Here is a 14,427-nt window from a genome sequence, read left to right as displayed (position 1 = left end):
CCCCATGTAAGAGGGTGGGAACGGGAGTGAGTAACGCCCTAAGAAGGAAGAAAAGGGAGAAGCAGGAGCAGGCCTGGGACAGTCTCCCGTGACAGATGAGAGTGGAGCTCCCTGGCAAGAGAAGAGTTCCTCCCCCTCCGCCCACCAGCTGGGAGCTTAACCAGCACAACTGCACCTTGCATATTCATCTCCCCAGCCGGTTTACAGACAGCGTCAGCGGGTCCTGGAAACACGACACCTCTGCTCCTCATGCCCCAGGGATAGGGCAGGGTGCTTGTCCCTGCCCCCTTGGATGTGCCCTCCCAGGCAGAGCCAGCTCCCCTACTGGGTTTGGGAGCTGCTGGCCCAAGGCCTGGTCTCAGTTTTACTCTCTGGTTTTGCCCTCAGGTGTTCACAGCTTTGACAGAGGAGAGCTGGAACAACCCACTGAAAACAGTTCTGCTCCCCGGTCCTGCCCCCACCCATGTACCAAGCATAGACACCACAGCTTTGCTTGTGCACGGCCAGGGGCAGGAGGCAGCTCCGAAGGGAAGCACTTGGTCAGAAGGAGCACACTGGCAGCTCTGCACTGCCTGCCCCATGTCACCAGGGTGTTTGTGTTCTAGAAACACTCGGGGCAACAAGTAGCCACAAAGGTGGAGTCACAGCCACAAACGGCAAGGGACCCCAGAAAGCAAAGCAGTCCTGCCTGCCTTCGGCTCTGGCAAAGCCAGCCCCACAACAGGCGCTGTGCCCAAACCGTTTCTCTTCAGGCCAACCCGCCCTCGTAACCAAGAGCCACCGAAGCCAAGTGAAAAGCTCAAGCGCCGAGTCCAGGCTGGCTGCCTGGCACAGGCAGCTCCCACCACCCGTGGTGGAGGGGCCTGAAACAAGCTGGAGATGAGGACGCTGAGCAGGGCCTGGCATCAGCCCTGGAGAGCTTGAAAGAGTGTGGAAGAAGACTAGTGCCATCCCCAAGCTGCTACACACACCGTGCCTCCCCAGGACATGGCAGCGCCTCTGGCTGCAGACGGGATGGGAAGGGCCCCTTGCAGCAGCAAACTCGGCTGTGGTTCGCAAGGCTGGGCCTCTGATGCCGGCTGGCTGCTGCTGCCAGCCACATGCCGCTGCTCAGCTCCAGTCCCCACCAAGACCGCAACAGGCCAGCTACAGGTGCTTCCCGGCACTGTGAAAGCTAACCTGGGCTCGCCAAGGGCAGGAACCTGATTTTTACTGAATTTCTTTTGCCTCTAGGGTGAAAACCCCATGAGGAGTGGGAGACAAGAAGCAGCAACTGCTTCGTGCAGGGCCAGGCGAGGCTCCATCACCTCCTTCCTGCACCTCTGAAGGGGTGGCACAGGGTAACTGCCAGGCAGGGTGACCACAAGCTCCAAAAGGGGTCCTGGAGGACTAAGAAAGGATCATCGTCCTCCCAAGAGGGGATGAGGGGGAGAGCCAGGGTCGCGTGTCTGCTGTCACTCTTCCAGGAGAAGCCTGCTGCTGTCATGCCTCACTGAGGGCTCAGCTCCCTCAGGCGCTCTGCTGACAGTTATTTCTAAAGGCAGGCAGGCGCTGAGGGGGGCTGGGGCTCTGCCCAATTCCAGCTGCCAGACTGATGCCAGCCTGAGGCTGCTGCAAGGACCGTGAGGTTTCAGAGGAGTGCAGGCAAAGCACGGGTTATTCCCATTCATCTGTTCTAACCCCCGAGACTTTCTGCCTCTCTGCCATCAGGAAACATGCAGCCAGGCAGGACGTTCAGCCCCCAAATGTGCAGGGGCACAGAGGTTTTGGCACCACTAATGTCAGCACTGTAGGAGCTGCTGCAGGGGAGAGATGGTGAAAGACCGCCCTGGCTGGATGCCAGGTGTACCTCTGAGAAGCACCCGATGGGCTGGGCGCTCCTTCTCTGACCCGGGAAAGCCTGGCAATGCTGCTGAGAGAGGAAGTGCCTCCTTACTCTCTGCTCTCCCAGCCTTTGGGCCGGTGCAAGCACCCACGTGGCTGCAGCGCCTGTTGGATCAACATGCCAGCCAGAGAGAAACTGCTTTCTGCCAAGCTTGTCTTACCCTAGAGCAGTTCCCCAACCCAGTTCATGCTAGGGTTGCACAAACACTTTCGCTAGCCAGAGGAAAGGGAGAACTCAGGAATGGGAGCAAGGGGCCAGGGAGAAGGGCCACCCCTTTCCACAGCAGTGCCAGACCAGGCTAGTGTAAACGCTCAGGGAACGACAGCAGAAAGTGCACAACAAGACACAATTTGCCCCCCGTGTTTGAGGCATATTTAGCACTGGGCAGGAAGAGGCCCCCTGATTCTTGCCTGCAGCACCCCCGCCTCAGCGCCCAAAGGCCTTTACTGGGGTAGCTGTGGAGGAGGTTCGCTATCCCCCAGCCTCATCCTTCCACGGACTTTTGGCTCCTCCATGTCCCGAATACAACCAACAGAAACACTCCCCTCATGCGCACAAGTACTTTTGTCACATTCTGCTCCTTGTCCCCCCAAGGGATCAGAAATCTCAAGACTCAAGCTTGTCTCTTACTTCAGTTTCTCAGCATGCCTGACACACAGGCTGAGCCAGGACAAGCAGAGCCACTCGGGGCAGGCAGCCAGCCCAGCACTGCCACATGCAACATTTCCAACCCATGTGGAAATCACCGTCTCCCCAAAGCACCGTGACAGCAGCAAGCCCTTATAGCTGTGCTGCATGGGAAGCCCAGCAGTCCCAGCTCCCCCCAGGCCCTGAGAAGTCTCTGGGGAAGACGACCCTGATCAGACAGCAGCTGGCGGCGGGCCCCCAGCCTCTCCTGCGCTGCTGCCCGGCCTCAGGCATTTGGAGAGAGGAAAGGGATGGGGAACGGTGCTTCTACCCAACTGCCCGAGGGCCCCAGATGCAGGCGGTGCCTCCACGCAGGCAGAGCATCAGGCCACAGGCAGCGGCCCAGCCCCGCGGCTCCTGCCTGAGGCTGCCGCGCTCGGCCCGTCCTGCTGTGCCCCCTGCCGCCCCCCGCGCGGCCGCCCCAGCTCCTGCCCCACCCCAGGCCACCTCGCCTCAGGCCCCTCTCACGCTGCCCCCGCCGCCATCCGCTGCCCCCTTCCACACCGCCTCGCTCCCCGCCGCCCGGGCCCTGCCTCACGCCCTCCCGCCCCCGGGCCGCATCCCGGCCTCCCGCCGCCCCCAGGCCCTGCCCGCCGCCGCAGCTGCGGCCCTCACCTCACCCCGCCCCGCCCCCGGCCGCCGTTCCCCGCCCCGCTGGGCCCCACCGCGGTCCCGGCCCTGCCGGTCCCGGCCCGTCCCGCACTCACGGCCCCGCCCGCCGCTCCGGTCTGTTTTGTTTCGAGCCGAAGTTCCGAGCGGGCCGACTCAGGAGACAGGCCCGAGCCCGTGACGCACTTCCGGAAGCCGGCGGACGAGCCCACGTGACGCGGGAGCGCGATAGGGGGAGCGGTCATGTGACGCGACACAAGGCGGGCCGCTGGCTTGTTCCCTCCCTCTCCCGGCGCCCGGCCCGGCGGCGCCATGGTAACGACGCCCGCCGTGACGTCATCACGGCGCCTCAGGGGCGATCCACCCCCAAGGGCGGGCAAGGGCGCGACCCGGCCCGGGGGTGCCGGGGCGTTCCCATGGCAACGGGCCGGGCGGCGCCGCCTGGCCCCGGCCTGTAGTGGGTGTCCCGCGTCTGGCGTCTGTGGCCCGGGCCTGGTGTGTGTGGCCCGGGCCCACCGTGTCCCCTGGCCCCGTTGCTGGTCCCACAGTGTGTCTCCTGCAGCGTCCCCAAGCCCCACAGCCAGCCACGGGGCCCACCGACTGTCCCACAGCCCCACAGCCAGCCACGGGGCCCGCCGACTGTCCCCCAGCCCCAGAGCCAGCCATAGGGCCCACCGACTGTCCCCCAGCCAGCCATGGGGCCCACCGACTGTCCCCCAGCCCCACAGCTGACCACCAGCCATGCAGTATCCTCCACCCAGGGGCTGGCAGGGGCAGGCAGCAAGCGGCTCCCACCCTGGGGGCTCAGAGAGGCCACTGTGAGGCCACCCGGGTGGACATGGGGGCCCACGGCACGGGGCAGAGGCGAGGCAGTCTTGCTCTGTAACTTTATTCACACAAGGGGTGCCCCGGAGCCCCCACCCTGCCCACAGCTCGGGGGGCAGGTGGAGGCTGGGCAGGGGGCAGGGTGCCGGGGGGGTCCGGGCCCCTCCGGGGGATCACTGGCAGGTGTTGTAGATCTGGACCTGCTGGTTGATAGTGGCCAGCACCTCCCTCATCCTGGCCTCCAGCCCGCCCAGCTGGGCTGCCTTGGCGTCCAGCACTCGCTCGTTCCGCTCGTACGCCTCCTCCAGCGCTGCGGGATCAGGGGGGACATAGATGAGCGCAGGCCCTGCCACCACCACCCCCCATCCCACCACCCCGGCCTCACCTCGCAGCCGCTGCAGCTTGCCCTGGGCATCCTGCAGCAGCCCGGCAGCCTCGTCCCGCAGCTGCTGTGCCCGGCTGCCCGCCTGCTGCGCGCCCTGTGCCCGATGCTGCACCAGCTCCTGCGCCGTCCGGTACTGGTCCCGCAGCGGCCCTTCCAGCACCTACAGGGCAGCGAGGCCAGTCAGCAGGACCCTCGCAGGACCCCCGCCGGCCCCCTGCACCCTCCGCTCACCCACCTGCTTGGCCTCGCCAGCTCTGTCCCGTGCAGCACCAGCTGCCTCCTGGGCGCGTGTGGCTGCCAGGCTGTTGTTGGCGCGTTTCACCTTCAGGGCATCTGTCTGTCCGTCCAGGAGCCCAATCCGCCCCATGGCACCTGCCAGCCGCTGCTCCGTGCTTGCCATCTGGGCCTGCATCTGGGGATCGGTGGCATGGGGGACGGACATGGTCAGGGTGCCCACACAATAGGCACAGGGCCCTGCCCGACCCTGTGGGCCAGAGGTTGCAAGGATGGGGCCCTCACCGTGCCAAGGGCTCTCTCGCTGTGCTGGATGTCACTGATGGCATGGTGCAGCGCCTGCTCGGCTACGCCCTGGGCTCGCCGTGCCTCTTCCAGCGCCTGCTGCACTGCCTCGGCCGTGCCCCGCACCCCCTCCGCCCGCGACCTGCGGCCGGGGTGGCATGGTCTCAGTGCCAGCCTGGGCTGGGGGTCCCCAGGGGTGCCACATCCCCACATCCCCGGGCTCACCTGGCCCGCTGGGCGTCCTGCAGCAGCTGCCCAGCCTGGCGCACATCGCCGGCGGTCTGCTCCAGAATGGCGTCCACGCTGGCCAGGCTGCGCACCCGCGTCTTGATCTCCTCGGCCAGGCCGTGGATCTGGGCTGGCGCAGCGGGGAGCGACAGCTCCAGCACCCGGCTGGCCACCACCTCGATGCTCTCCGGGTCAGCCCCCTCCTCTGCGGGTGGAAGCCATCAGTGTCCTCTGCCGCAGCACCCCGGGACGGAGGGGACAGGCAGACCGAGGGGTGGTAGAGGGCAGGGGTGAGCCCTTGGGAGGGAGGTGGGGCAGGGTCGGGGGACAGGGGACAGTTGGGGAGGCATGGGGTGGTTGGGGCAGGGTGGGGACTGTGCAACGCAGCGCAAGGCAGGGGCTGTGTGGTATGTTGCTGGGGTGGGGCGGTGCAGTGCCAGGGCGGTACAGCCCATGTGCAGTGGGGGAACCACGCAGTGTGGCACAGGGCAGGGTCGGTGCAGTGTGGTGCAGGTACAGTACAGGTGCAGAGTCATGCAGTGCCAGGCAGGGGCAGCCAGCCCCCCTGGCACGCTGGCACTCACGACTCAGGAAGGCCTTGACGTGGCTGATGAGCTCCCGCAGCTCCTTGTTGGAGCTCTCCACACGGGCTCTGGTCTGGTTCGCCTTGTCCAGTGCTGCCTGCGCCCGCAGCCGGGCCTCATCTGCCTTCCCCTTGGCCTCAGCCACCTGGGCAGGGGCAGAGACCCTCAGCACCGACCCCGAGGCCTGGGGGGCACGGCCGTGCTGTCTGCTCCCACCAGCGCCCATGTGCCACACACCCTGTGGGAGAGCTGGGCCACATCGCTGGCAGCCCGTCGCAGCTCCTCCTGGGCATGGCGTGCCCGGTCCAGCGCGCTGTTGGCCATGGACACGGCCCCGCCGCAGCTCAGACCCCCACAGCGTCGTGCTCCGTCCTCGTCCCGGCACCCAGCACCCCCACAGGGGCTCTCAGCGCAGGGCACGTCGCCTGGCGCACCGCACACCTGCAAGGCAGCGTGGGCTCAGGGCGGCTCCAGGTGCCGTCACCCCAGACCCCACCCCGCGTCCCACCTTCTCATTGAGTGGGTGCAGGCTCAGTGCCTGTGACCTCGCTGCCAGGTCCATCAGCGCCCGCCGGCTGGCTGCGTTCTGGCGGTTGAAGTCGTCCTGCTGGCTGGCCAGGAGCTGCTCAGCGCGGTGCCGGGTGGCCACCGAGGCACTGACAGGGCTGGGCACGGCGCGGGTGGAGGTGTCCGCCTGATGCTCAGCCTCCCGCGACTCCCCGTGGGACTGGCGGATGCTGTCGTAGGCACCTGGGGGCAGCAGGGGCACCATCAGACCCCCGGCCAGAGCCCCGCGACCCCAGCCCAGCTCTGCGGCGCAGCTCACCAAGGAAATTGGAGGTCTTGAGAGCATGCAGCCGCTGCTCCAGGTCCTGCAGGCTGTGGTTGAGGGCGCGGGCGCCCCGGTCCACCGCACTCAGCACGTGGCTGGCGTTAAAGTTGGCGTCCTGGGTGGTCGTCAGCTCCCCCTCCAGCCGTGTCAGCCTCTCCGTCGCCTCCTCGATCTGCCTTCTGCAAGGGAAGGGGGTGACAACCCGCCCCCGGGGCCACCCCAGGAGCCATGTCCCATGCTGGGTGCTCACCGCAGCCCCTCCGTGGCGTGTGTCAGGTGGGCGGCAGTGGCGGCAGTGGCATTGCGGGCAGCCACCACATCACGCACAGTGGCCAGGCTCTCCTCCAGCCGCCGGAAGGTGCCCTCGAAGGCACCGGCGGCCCCGGTGTGCTGCAGGAGGCTGGCCCGCTGTGCCAGTACCCGGGTGCGAGCAGCCAGGTCCTGCACCACCCGGTCCCAGTCCCCGAAGCAGGGGTGGCAGGGCTGGCAGGCGGGGAAGGCGCCGGCAAAGCCCCGGGCGCACTGGTCACAGCGGATGCCTGAGATGCCAGGCCGGCAGTCGCAGTGGCCGCTGCTGCGGTGGCACTGGGTGCTGGCAACACCACGGGGGTCGCAGTCACAGGCTGTGAGGAGAGCGGGGTCAGGGCTCTGTGGGGCTTGCCACAGACCCCCCGCCAGCACCATCTCTCACCTCTGCACTGCTGCCGGGGATCGCCCCAGTGGTGTTCCTGGCAGTCGGCACAAGTCCGACCCCCAAAGCCCGGCCGGCATGAGCACTGCCCTGTGAACTGAAAGACATGGCACGGCCAAGGCTAGCACAGCTGCAGCACACCCTCAGCCCCACTGCAGCCCCCCATGCTCCATCCCTGTCTCACCTGATTGCAGGCAGGTGTCAGGGAGTGCTGGGGGTGGCAGGCACAGGGCTGGCAGCCCTGCCCGCTGCCCAGGTTCCAGAAGTTGGGGCTGCAGCGGTCGCAGCTCTGGCCCTCCACATGGGGTAGGCAGTGGCACTGCCCACTGCGCCCATCACACTGGCACTGCTGGGGCCCGCAGGTGCTGGCGTCAGTGCCCAGCATATTGCAGGAGCAACCTGGAACCAGATGGGTGCTGAGTGGGGACAGGGATGGGGACAGTGGTGGGGGTGTTCAGAAGGGATGGGGACAAGATGAGGACAGGGACGGGATGGAGATGAGATTGGGATGGTGATGGGATGGAGGTGCAGGTGGTATGGGGACACAGGCAGGGACAGGATGGGGATGGGGATGGGTGAGGGTGGAGGCAGGATGGAGACAGAGATTGGGCAGGGATTGGATGGGGACCAGAAGGAGGTGGGATGGGAACAGCATGAGGGCCACTGATGAGGATGGGATGGAGATGGGACAGGGACAGGGTCAGCATAGAGATGGGATAAGGATGGGATGGGGACAGAGTCAGGGTGGCAGTAGGGATGGGATGGCAATGAGGACAGGAATGGGCATGAGATGAGGATGTAGATGGGATGGGATGAGTTGGGCCTGGGGACAAGGATGGGGCCACAGTGCCAGGACGCAAGGGCAACCCTGGCCGTGCATGGTCGCAGGGACATGCTGGGCCCCGGAGGCAGGTCTGTCACAGCATGGCCATGGGTACTCACGCCTGCAGCTGTGCCGCGTGGCATCCCCGTAGTAGCCAGGCTGGCACTCGGCACAGTGTGGCCCTGCCGTGTTGTAGAGGCAGCGCAGGCAGCGCCCCGTGCGCTGGTCACACGCCTCCGGGTCCGTCACGTCGATGTTATCGTGGCACTGGCAGGGCAGGCAGCGCCCACCAGGCTGCAGCGGGTCCCCGTAGTACCCAGGGGCACACTCGTCACAGCGGGGACCTGCTGGAACAGAGCGCTGGGCAGTGCCCAGGGACAGGGGACCCTCGAGGGTACCAAGCATGCTGCGGCGGGCACCCACCTGTGTACCCGGGGCTGCAGTGGCAGATGACCTGTCGGGAGCGGCTGTCCTGGTAGCAGGAGGCGGCAAAGTGGTGGGGGCTGCCGGGCCCCTCAGGGCAGGGGCAGGGCCGGCAGTGCTGCCCAGAGCCCAGCGCCGGGTTCCCAAAGTGCCCGGCTGCGCACCTGCAGGCAGGCAGTCAGCGGGGACTGGGGCTGCCAGCAGCACACTGCCCCAGTACAGATGTGCGCCCCGCTTACCTCTGGCATCTCTCACCATCCGTGTGGTCGCGGCAGCGCAGGCAGCTGCCTGTCTGGGGGTCGCAGTCCTCAGCATGCCCATTGCACTGGCAGGGCCGGCAGGCGGGGAAGCCCCAGTGGCCGGGCTGGCAGCGGTCGCAGCGTGGGCCATGGGCGCCCTCGCGGCAGGAGCACTGCCCCGTGGCACTGTCGCAGACAGTGCTGACTGACCCCTCGCTGCTGCACTGGCACGCTGGAAAGCATGGCACCCATGGCATCTGCCCCTGGCACGTGGGGAGCATCCCTCCCAGCCCCCCGCAGCCCCGGGGTGCCCAGGCTCCTCTCCAGGCCAGGTTGGCACAGCCCTGTGGCACTCACCTCGGCACCCACTGGGCCCAAAGCCGAAGGTTCCTGGGGAGCAGCGGTGGCAGCGCCTTCCCATGACATTGGGTTTGCACCGACACTGCCCGCCCTGGGGCTGGCACTCAGCGCTGAGTGAGCCCTGGGGGTCGCAGAGGCAGGCTGCGGGCAGAGAGCGGGATGAGCGGTGGCAGCCGCCGTGGGGTGTGGGACGGGGCACGGGGCCGTACTCACGCAGTGCCCCATCGTGCAGGATGGCTGAGAGGCTGTGCAGGAGGCTGGAGCAGGGCTCGGCCACGGGCGAGGGCCCTGCAGCGTGGAAGGGCTGGGTGCAGCGGTACCGCTCGAAGGTCTCCCGGCGCTCCATGGAGCCGGGATCACCTGCGATGAACATCTCCAGGGAGGAGTAACGGGGCAGGAGCACAAGCTGTGGGGGGGCAAGTCAGTGGGATGTCACGCCTGTCTCTCCCTGCATCCCCTATGGCTGCATCCTGCCCCCCCAAAGGGTTGGTGTCCCCTGTCCTGCTGCCCGGCCACCCCTCACCGAATCGATGAGCATGCTGGCGGTGGGATCCTGCCGAGCAGTGGCACAGCCCAGCTCCAGGCGGAGGGTGTAGGAGACGCCCTGCTCCAGACAGACAGGCTGGGGCAGCACCACGTACCTGGGGATTGCAAAGCAGAGCATGGGCAGCCGGGTGCCTCCTGTGAACCACCGCACAGCCCAGTCCTGGCAAGGCACTCACCGGGCACCGGAGGGGAGGCTGGTGGAGAGCTGGTCATCGGCTGGGATGGTGTTTCCGCAAGGGCTGCTGGCCGAGATGGGGCTGGGGCGCAGCACCCTCACCCTCACCTCCTGCCAGGGCTCCAGGTGCTGCCAGCAGAGAAGGAGCTGTGCCAAAAAGCCTCACCAGCTAGCACTCCCCGCCACCACCCCCCAGTTTGGCAATGCATCCCACTGCCGACTTCACCATCCGGTGCTCACCTGGGGCTCGTAGCGGATGATCACGTCGTACTCGGTGGAGAAAGGCACGTTGCTCACATGAAACTCCACCCAGCCACCCTCCAGCATGCGGGCAAAGCCCGTCCCGGTCCATGAAGCCGGGTGGTCCATGGGGGGCTCCCGCTCCACCACTGAGCCCTGGTGCAAGGTGGGATTGCGAGATGGAACCCCCAAAATTGCCATGGCTGGCAGGCACTGCTCTGCCCCGCTGTCCCATTGGGGTAGTGGGGTAGAGTGGTACCTGTCAGCTTGGGGACCCTGCAAAGAGCCACCGGCTGCCCTGCTTTGCCTGATGTCCCCCACCTTCATCCTTTACCTGATGCAGCCGAGCATCCTCAGCCTCGTAGGTGTAATGGTCCAGGTCGATGCGGTAGAAGCCGGGCTCCACCTGGCCGCACTGCCGTCCCACCACGTGGCTGCGGCACCGGCACTGCCCCGTCTCCATGGCGCACCTGGAACCCCAGTAGCACTGTCAGCCCCGATGCTGTCAGGGATGCCCCTCACCCTCTGTGTCCCCACGAAGACTCACAGGTTGTCACGGGCACCTCCCACGTCGCAGTCGCATGGCCGGCAGCCCGGGAGGTCGTGGCTCAGCCCCCAGTGCTCGGGCTGGAGAGGGCGAGGGTGTCAGGGAGTGCCCAGCTACAGTGCTGTGGGCCTGAGCACCGTGCACGGCCCCTGAGCACCGTGCACAGCTCCTGAGCACTGTGCACCGGCCCCGAGCACATCCCCACTCACCAGGCACTGGTCGCAGTTGTGCCCGGTCACCAGCCGCTTGCAGAGGCACTTGCCGCTGATGGGGTCACACCGGCTCCCCTCAGCCACCGTGCCACGGGGGTCACACTGGCACCCTGCGCAGAGAGCCAGCAGCGTCCGGCAGGGCCGAGCCACGCACCCAACCCTGGCAGGTGCTGCCCCGGTACCTACGCTGGCAACCCTGCGGGTTTGCAGTGCTGAGGCCGAAGAAGCCAGGTTTGCAGCGGTCGCAGCGGGGACCAGCCACATGCTCCTTGCAGCGGCACTGCCCCGCGATCAGCCCTCGGGCTGGGTCGTCGGCACTGTCGCACAGGCCCCCATCCAGAGAGCCCTCGGGGTCGCAGTCACAGGCTGGGGGCACAGGCAGGATCAGCACCCTGATCCCCCCATCTGGCCCCACGCAGCCTGTCCCGCACCACGCACCCCGTCCCGCGCCACGCACCCCCCAGCACTGACCTCGGCACACTGTGGGGTCCCGCAGGTCCTTGCTGGGGTCCTTGTAGTAGAAGGGCTTGCAGAGGTGGCAGCGGCGGCCCATGGTGTTGTGCTGGCAGCCGTCGCACACGGCCCCGCTGGCGTTCCCGGTGGCCAGGAAGACAGCCATGTCGAAGTGGCACCGCCGCGAGTGCTCATTGCAGTCGCAGCCTGTGGGGATGGCACTGCAGTACGGCATGCGGCACCCCAACTCCCCGCCCGGCAGGCAACACCTCCAGTGCCAAACCTCCCCAGCTGGGACTCCCTTACCCTGGTATGCAGCACCCCAACCCCAGACTCCTCAAACTACAGCCTGCAGCACCCCAAACCCCCCACAGCTGGTCTGCAGGATGCCAGTCCGCACCCAACCACATCCCAGCATGCAGCACCCCAAAAACGCTGGCACGGCACAGCCTGCCAGCCCCCACAGTGGGATCTCTGTGCCAGGAGCCGGTGCCAGCAGGGGACACTCACGGCGGCAGGCGTTGGTGCTGGAACCCTCAGCCGGGCGCCAGGGCAGGTCATGGTAGAAGTCCTCGCAGCGCTCGCAGTTCAGCCCCTGTGTGTGGTGCTTGCAGACACACCGCCCGTGGACCTGCGGGACACCATGGTGAGGGGCTGTAGAATCCGGCAAAGCAGCCACCCGGCTCTGGCAGGGCTTGCGGGGCCGGCTTGCCCTACCATGCCATCGGTGGTGGTGGGGACCCCGCTGAGTGGGGCGCACTCGGAGGCGTGCCCGTAGCAGAAGCAGTTCCCGCGCAGCACCAGCTCGTAGAGCGCGTAGTAGTACTTCTCCCGGATCTCCCGCCGCGTGTCCAGCAGGTTGTCCCCCAGCGTGTGCAGCTTGGTGAGGTTCACCCGCAGGTTGGTGACGCGCAGCAGGTCTGGGGCGGGGAGAGACCCATGTTGGCACGGGCTGGCCGGGCTTGTCCATGCATGGCTCGGCTCCGCCAGGCACAGCTGGGGTGGGCTGTGCATGGCCATGGGGGGCTGCCAGGGGCTTGGCGGAGCCGGGCACTGCACAGCTCGCCTGTGCACAGTTGGGCTGGGCTGTGCATGGCATGGGATGTCTGCTCAGGGCTGCACACTATCAGGCTGGGCTGTGCGCAGCTTTCTATGGCACGGCTTATTGGCACAGGGCGGCGCGTGGTTTGGCTCACATGCACGTGGTTGCACGTGGTTGCACGTGGCCAGGCTGGGCTGTACATAGCTGCGGTGCCTTGGCTCCCGTGCACATCGTTGTGCATGGACAGGCTGTGCACAGGACGAGGCTCTGCAGGCCCCCCCAGCAGATGCAGGCTGGGACCCCACGAGTGCAGGACAAGCATCCCGGGCAAGGGCACCTTTCTGGGCATCGGGGCACCCACTGCTGGGGGCTGTGCGGGAGGATGCCTGTGCCCAGCGGGCGCAGCCTGGGGGCCCACAGCAGGACAGGATGGCTCCCTGGGGACTGCAGCTTCCCAGCAGCCCTGCCCTGCAGATTCCTTCTCTCCTGCTCCTAGCCTAAATTTAGCCCTGGATGATTAACCCACTGCATCCTGTGCCCGGCCTGACTCCTCTGCCCGTCACCAACACTGTCCCACAGTGTGGCCACCGCTTGGCACTGGGCTCGGCTCCGGCATGGCTCCGGCACAGCTGTCCCCCTCCGCTTGCCCAGATGCAGCCCGACCTTTAGCTGCTCCCACGGTGGGGGTGCAGCAGGGGCCCGAGCCTCCGCAGGCTGGATCCAGCCCTGACCCCACTGTGGGGCTCAGAGCAGGGAGAGAGATGCCAAAATAGCTGCACCCAAAATAGAGCAGCCAGGCGGGAGCCCAGGGCGGGCGACTCACTCTGGATGGCGGGGCTGTACGGGTCCCGGATGGGGATGGCAGGGTCCAGCACCCGGTAGATCACCTGGGGGGGAAGGCAGGGTGGTGAGGGAAGAACAGGGGTTTCCCCGACCCTCCTGTGGCGCCACCAGGGCCTCACCTCCCCCTCGGTGGAGGGCTCGATGTCGGAGTAGCGGGACTCGCAGATGACATCGTCAACGCGGCGCGGGGGCCCACGAGGGACGTGGGGGAAGGCAGTGGCACAGTCGTAGGCGAAGTAGCGGTAGACCTTCCAGCTGCGCCCGAAGTCGGCCGAGCGTTCCACCAGCATGGCCGCAGGGCGGAAGGTCTGCGGGACACCCAGCTGGGATGGGGGCCGGCCCCACAGCCCCCATGGACTTCATCCCATCCCGTCCTGTCCCATCTCAGGTACCCCCATGCCAGGACGCACCTTGAAGGTCATGATGAGGTGGGTGAAGTGGAACTCCGCCTCCAGGTCCAGCTGGATGCTGACATGCTCCACGCCTGGGGGCGGCACGTGTGACTGCGGGGAGCACCCACCCTCGGGTCCCCGGGGCTCGTCCCCCCCACCCGGCAGTGGTCCAGGGGCGCGTCCCACGTCCGTCCGCCGGCTGAGTCATGTTTCCCTGGCGTGGGAGGAAGGGAAGGAGAGGCCCCTGGGACGCCCCGTCGCCCCCGCCTGCCACTCACCATTCTCCGACTGCCACCAGGCTTTCTTGGGGCGGGGGGCGAAGGTGGTGACCACGTTCTCGATGCGGTGGCTGTTGGCATTGGCACGGGCATCGTAGGGCCGCCGCGAGTCGCAGATGAAGCACTTCTTCTCCTCCTGCAAGCGGAGGGCTCGGCGGTGTGTGCCCCCATCCCCGTCCTGTCCCCCCATCCCCACCCGGTCCCCCCGGTCCCCACCCTGTTCCCCCAGTCCCGGTCCTGTCCCTGTCCCGCTCACCTGGAGGTGGCTGACGATGCAGTAGGGCTGGGGCCGGCGGAGCCCGCAGGTGGAGGTGGCACTCAGGCGGGGGGCTCGCCCCACCAGCAGGTCCCCGGTGGCCGGGTAGCAGCTGCCGCGGGCGCAGCCCTGGGGACGGTCGGGGGCCGGGGCCCCCCCCAGCCCTGCGGGGCAGCGGGCGGCTGAGGGCGCTGGCGGGGGGACGCGGGGCCCCTTCCGCGGCCGCCCGGAAACAGGGCGGCGGCACCGGGCCGGTCCCTGGCCCCCACCGGGCCCCGCTGCAGGGGGGACGCGGACTCACCGGCCAGCAGCGGCAGCAGCAGGAGGGCGCCGGGGCTCCGCATGGCGGGGGC

The 14,427-nt window shown here is 67.4% G+C and overlaps 1 protein-coding gene across 1 annotated transcript; it reads right to left on the bottom strand.

Moving 5' to 3' along the window:
• Positions 1-4,060: 4,060 nt before the first annotated feature.
• On the bottom strand, positions 4,061-14,418 carry LOC132317965 (laminin subunit beta-2-like). The gene is made up of 33 exons (XM_059823574.1): positions 14,376-14,418; positions 14,075-14,256; positions 13,819-13,954; positions 13,559-13,632; positions 13,268-13,456; positions 13,129-13,192; positions 11,981-12,183; positions 11,774-11,894; positions 11,282-11,470; positions 10,997-11,176; positions 10,808-10,920; positions 10,599-10,678; positions 10,386-10,521; positions 10,052-10,207; positions 9,813-9,940; positions 9,614-9,731; positions 9,304-9,496; positions 9,088-9,231; positions 8,731-8,962; positions 8,492-8,655; positions 8,188-8,412; positions 7,430-7,644; positions 7,246-7,342; positions 6,805-7,177; positions 6,549-6,733; positions 6,231-6,472; positions 5,960-6,163; positions 5,723-5,867; positions 5,136-5,343; positions 4,911-5,052; positions 4,627-4,803; positions 4,392-4,551; positions 4,061-4,316 (listed from the first exon to the last, which is right to left on the bottom strand). Exons 1-33 carry the CDS (start codon positions 14,416-14,418, stop codon positions 4,180-4,182), a joined length of 5,355 nt encoding a protein of 1,784 aa, XP_059679557.1. The 3' UTR covers positions 4,061-4,179.
• Positions 14,419-14,427: the final 9 nt, after the last annotated feature.

This window comes from Gavia stellata, chromosome 12 (assembly GCF_030936135.1).
Source record: "Gavia stellata isolate bGavSte3 chromosome 12, bGavSte3.hap2, whole genome shotgun sequence".
Taxonomy (NCBI): domain Eukaryota; kingdom Metazoa; phylum Chordata; class Aves; order Gaviiformes; family Gaviidae; genus Gavia; species Gavia stellata.
The sequence above is the reverse complement of the archived record's forward strand: the minus strand, read 5'-3'. Positions and strand labels throughout refer to the sequence as shown.

Bases quoted from the DNA above. Each gene is read 5' to 3' on its own strand.
- LOC132317965 (XM_059823574.1), bottom strand. From the start codon at position 14,418: ATGCGGAGCCCCGGCGCCCTCCTGCTGCTGCCGCTGCTGGCCG. The intron at 8,656-8,730 runs GTAAGCGGGGCG...GCCTGCCTGCAG, and splicing joins GATGGTGAGAGATGCCAGAG to GTGCGCAGCCGGGCACTTTG. The intron at 4,552-4,626 runs GTGGGTGAGCGG...GCTGCCCTGTAG, and splicing joins GAGCTGGCGAGGCCAAGCAG to GTGCTGGAAGGGCCGCTGCG.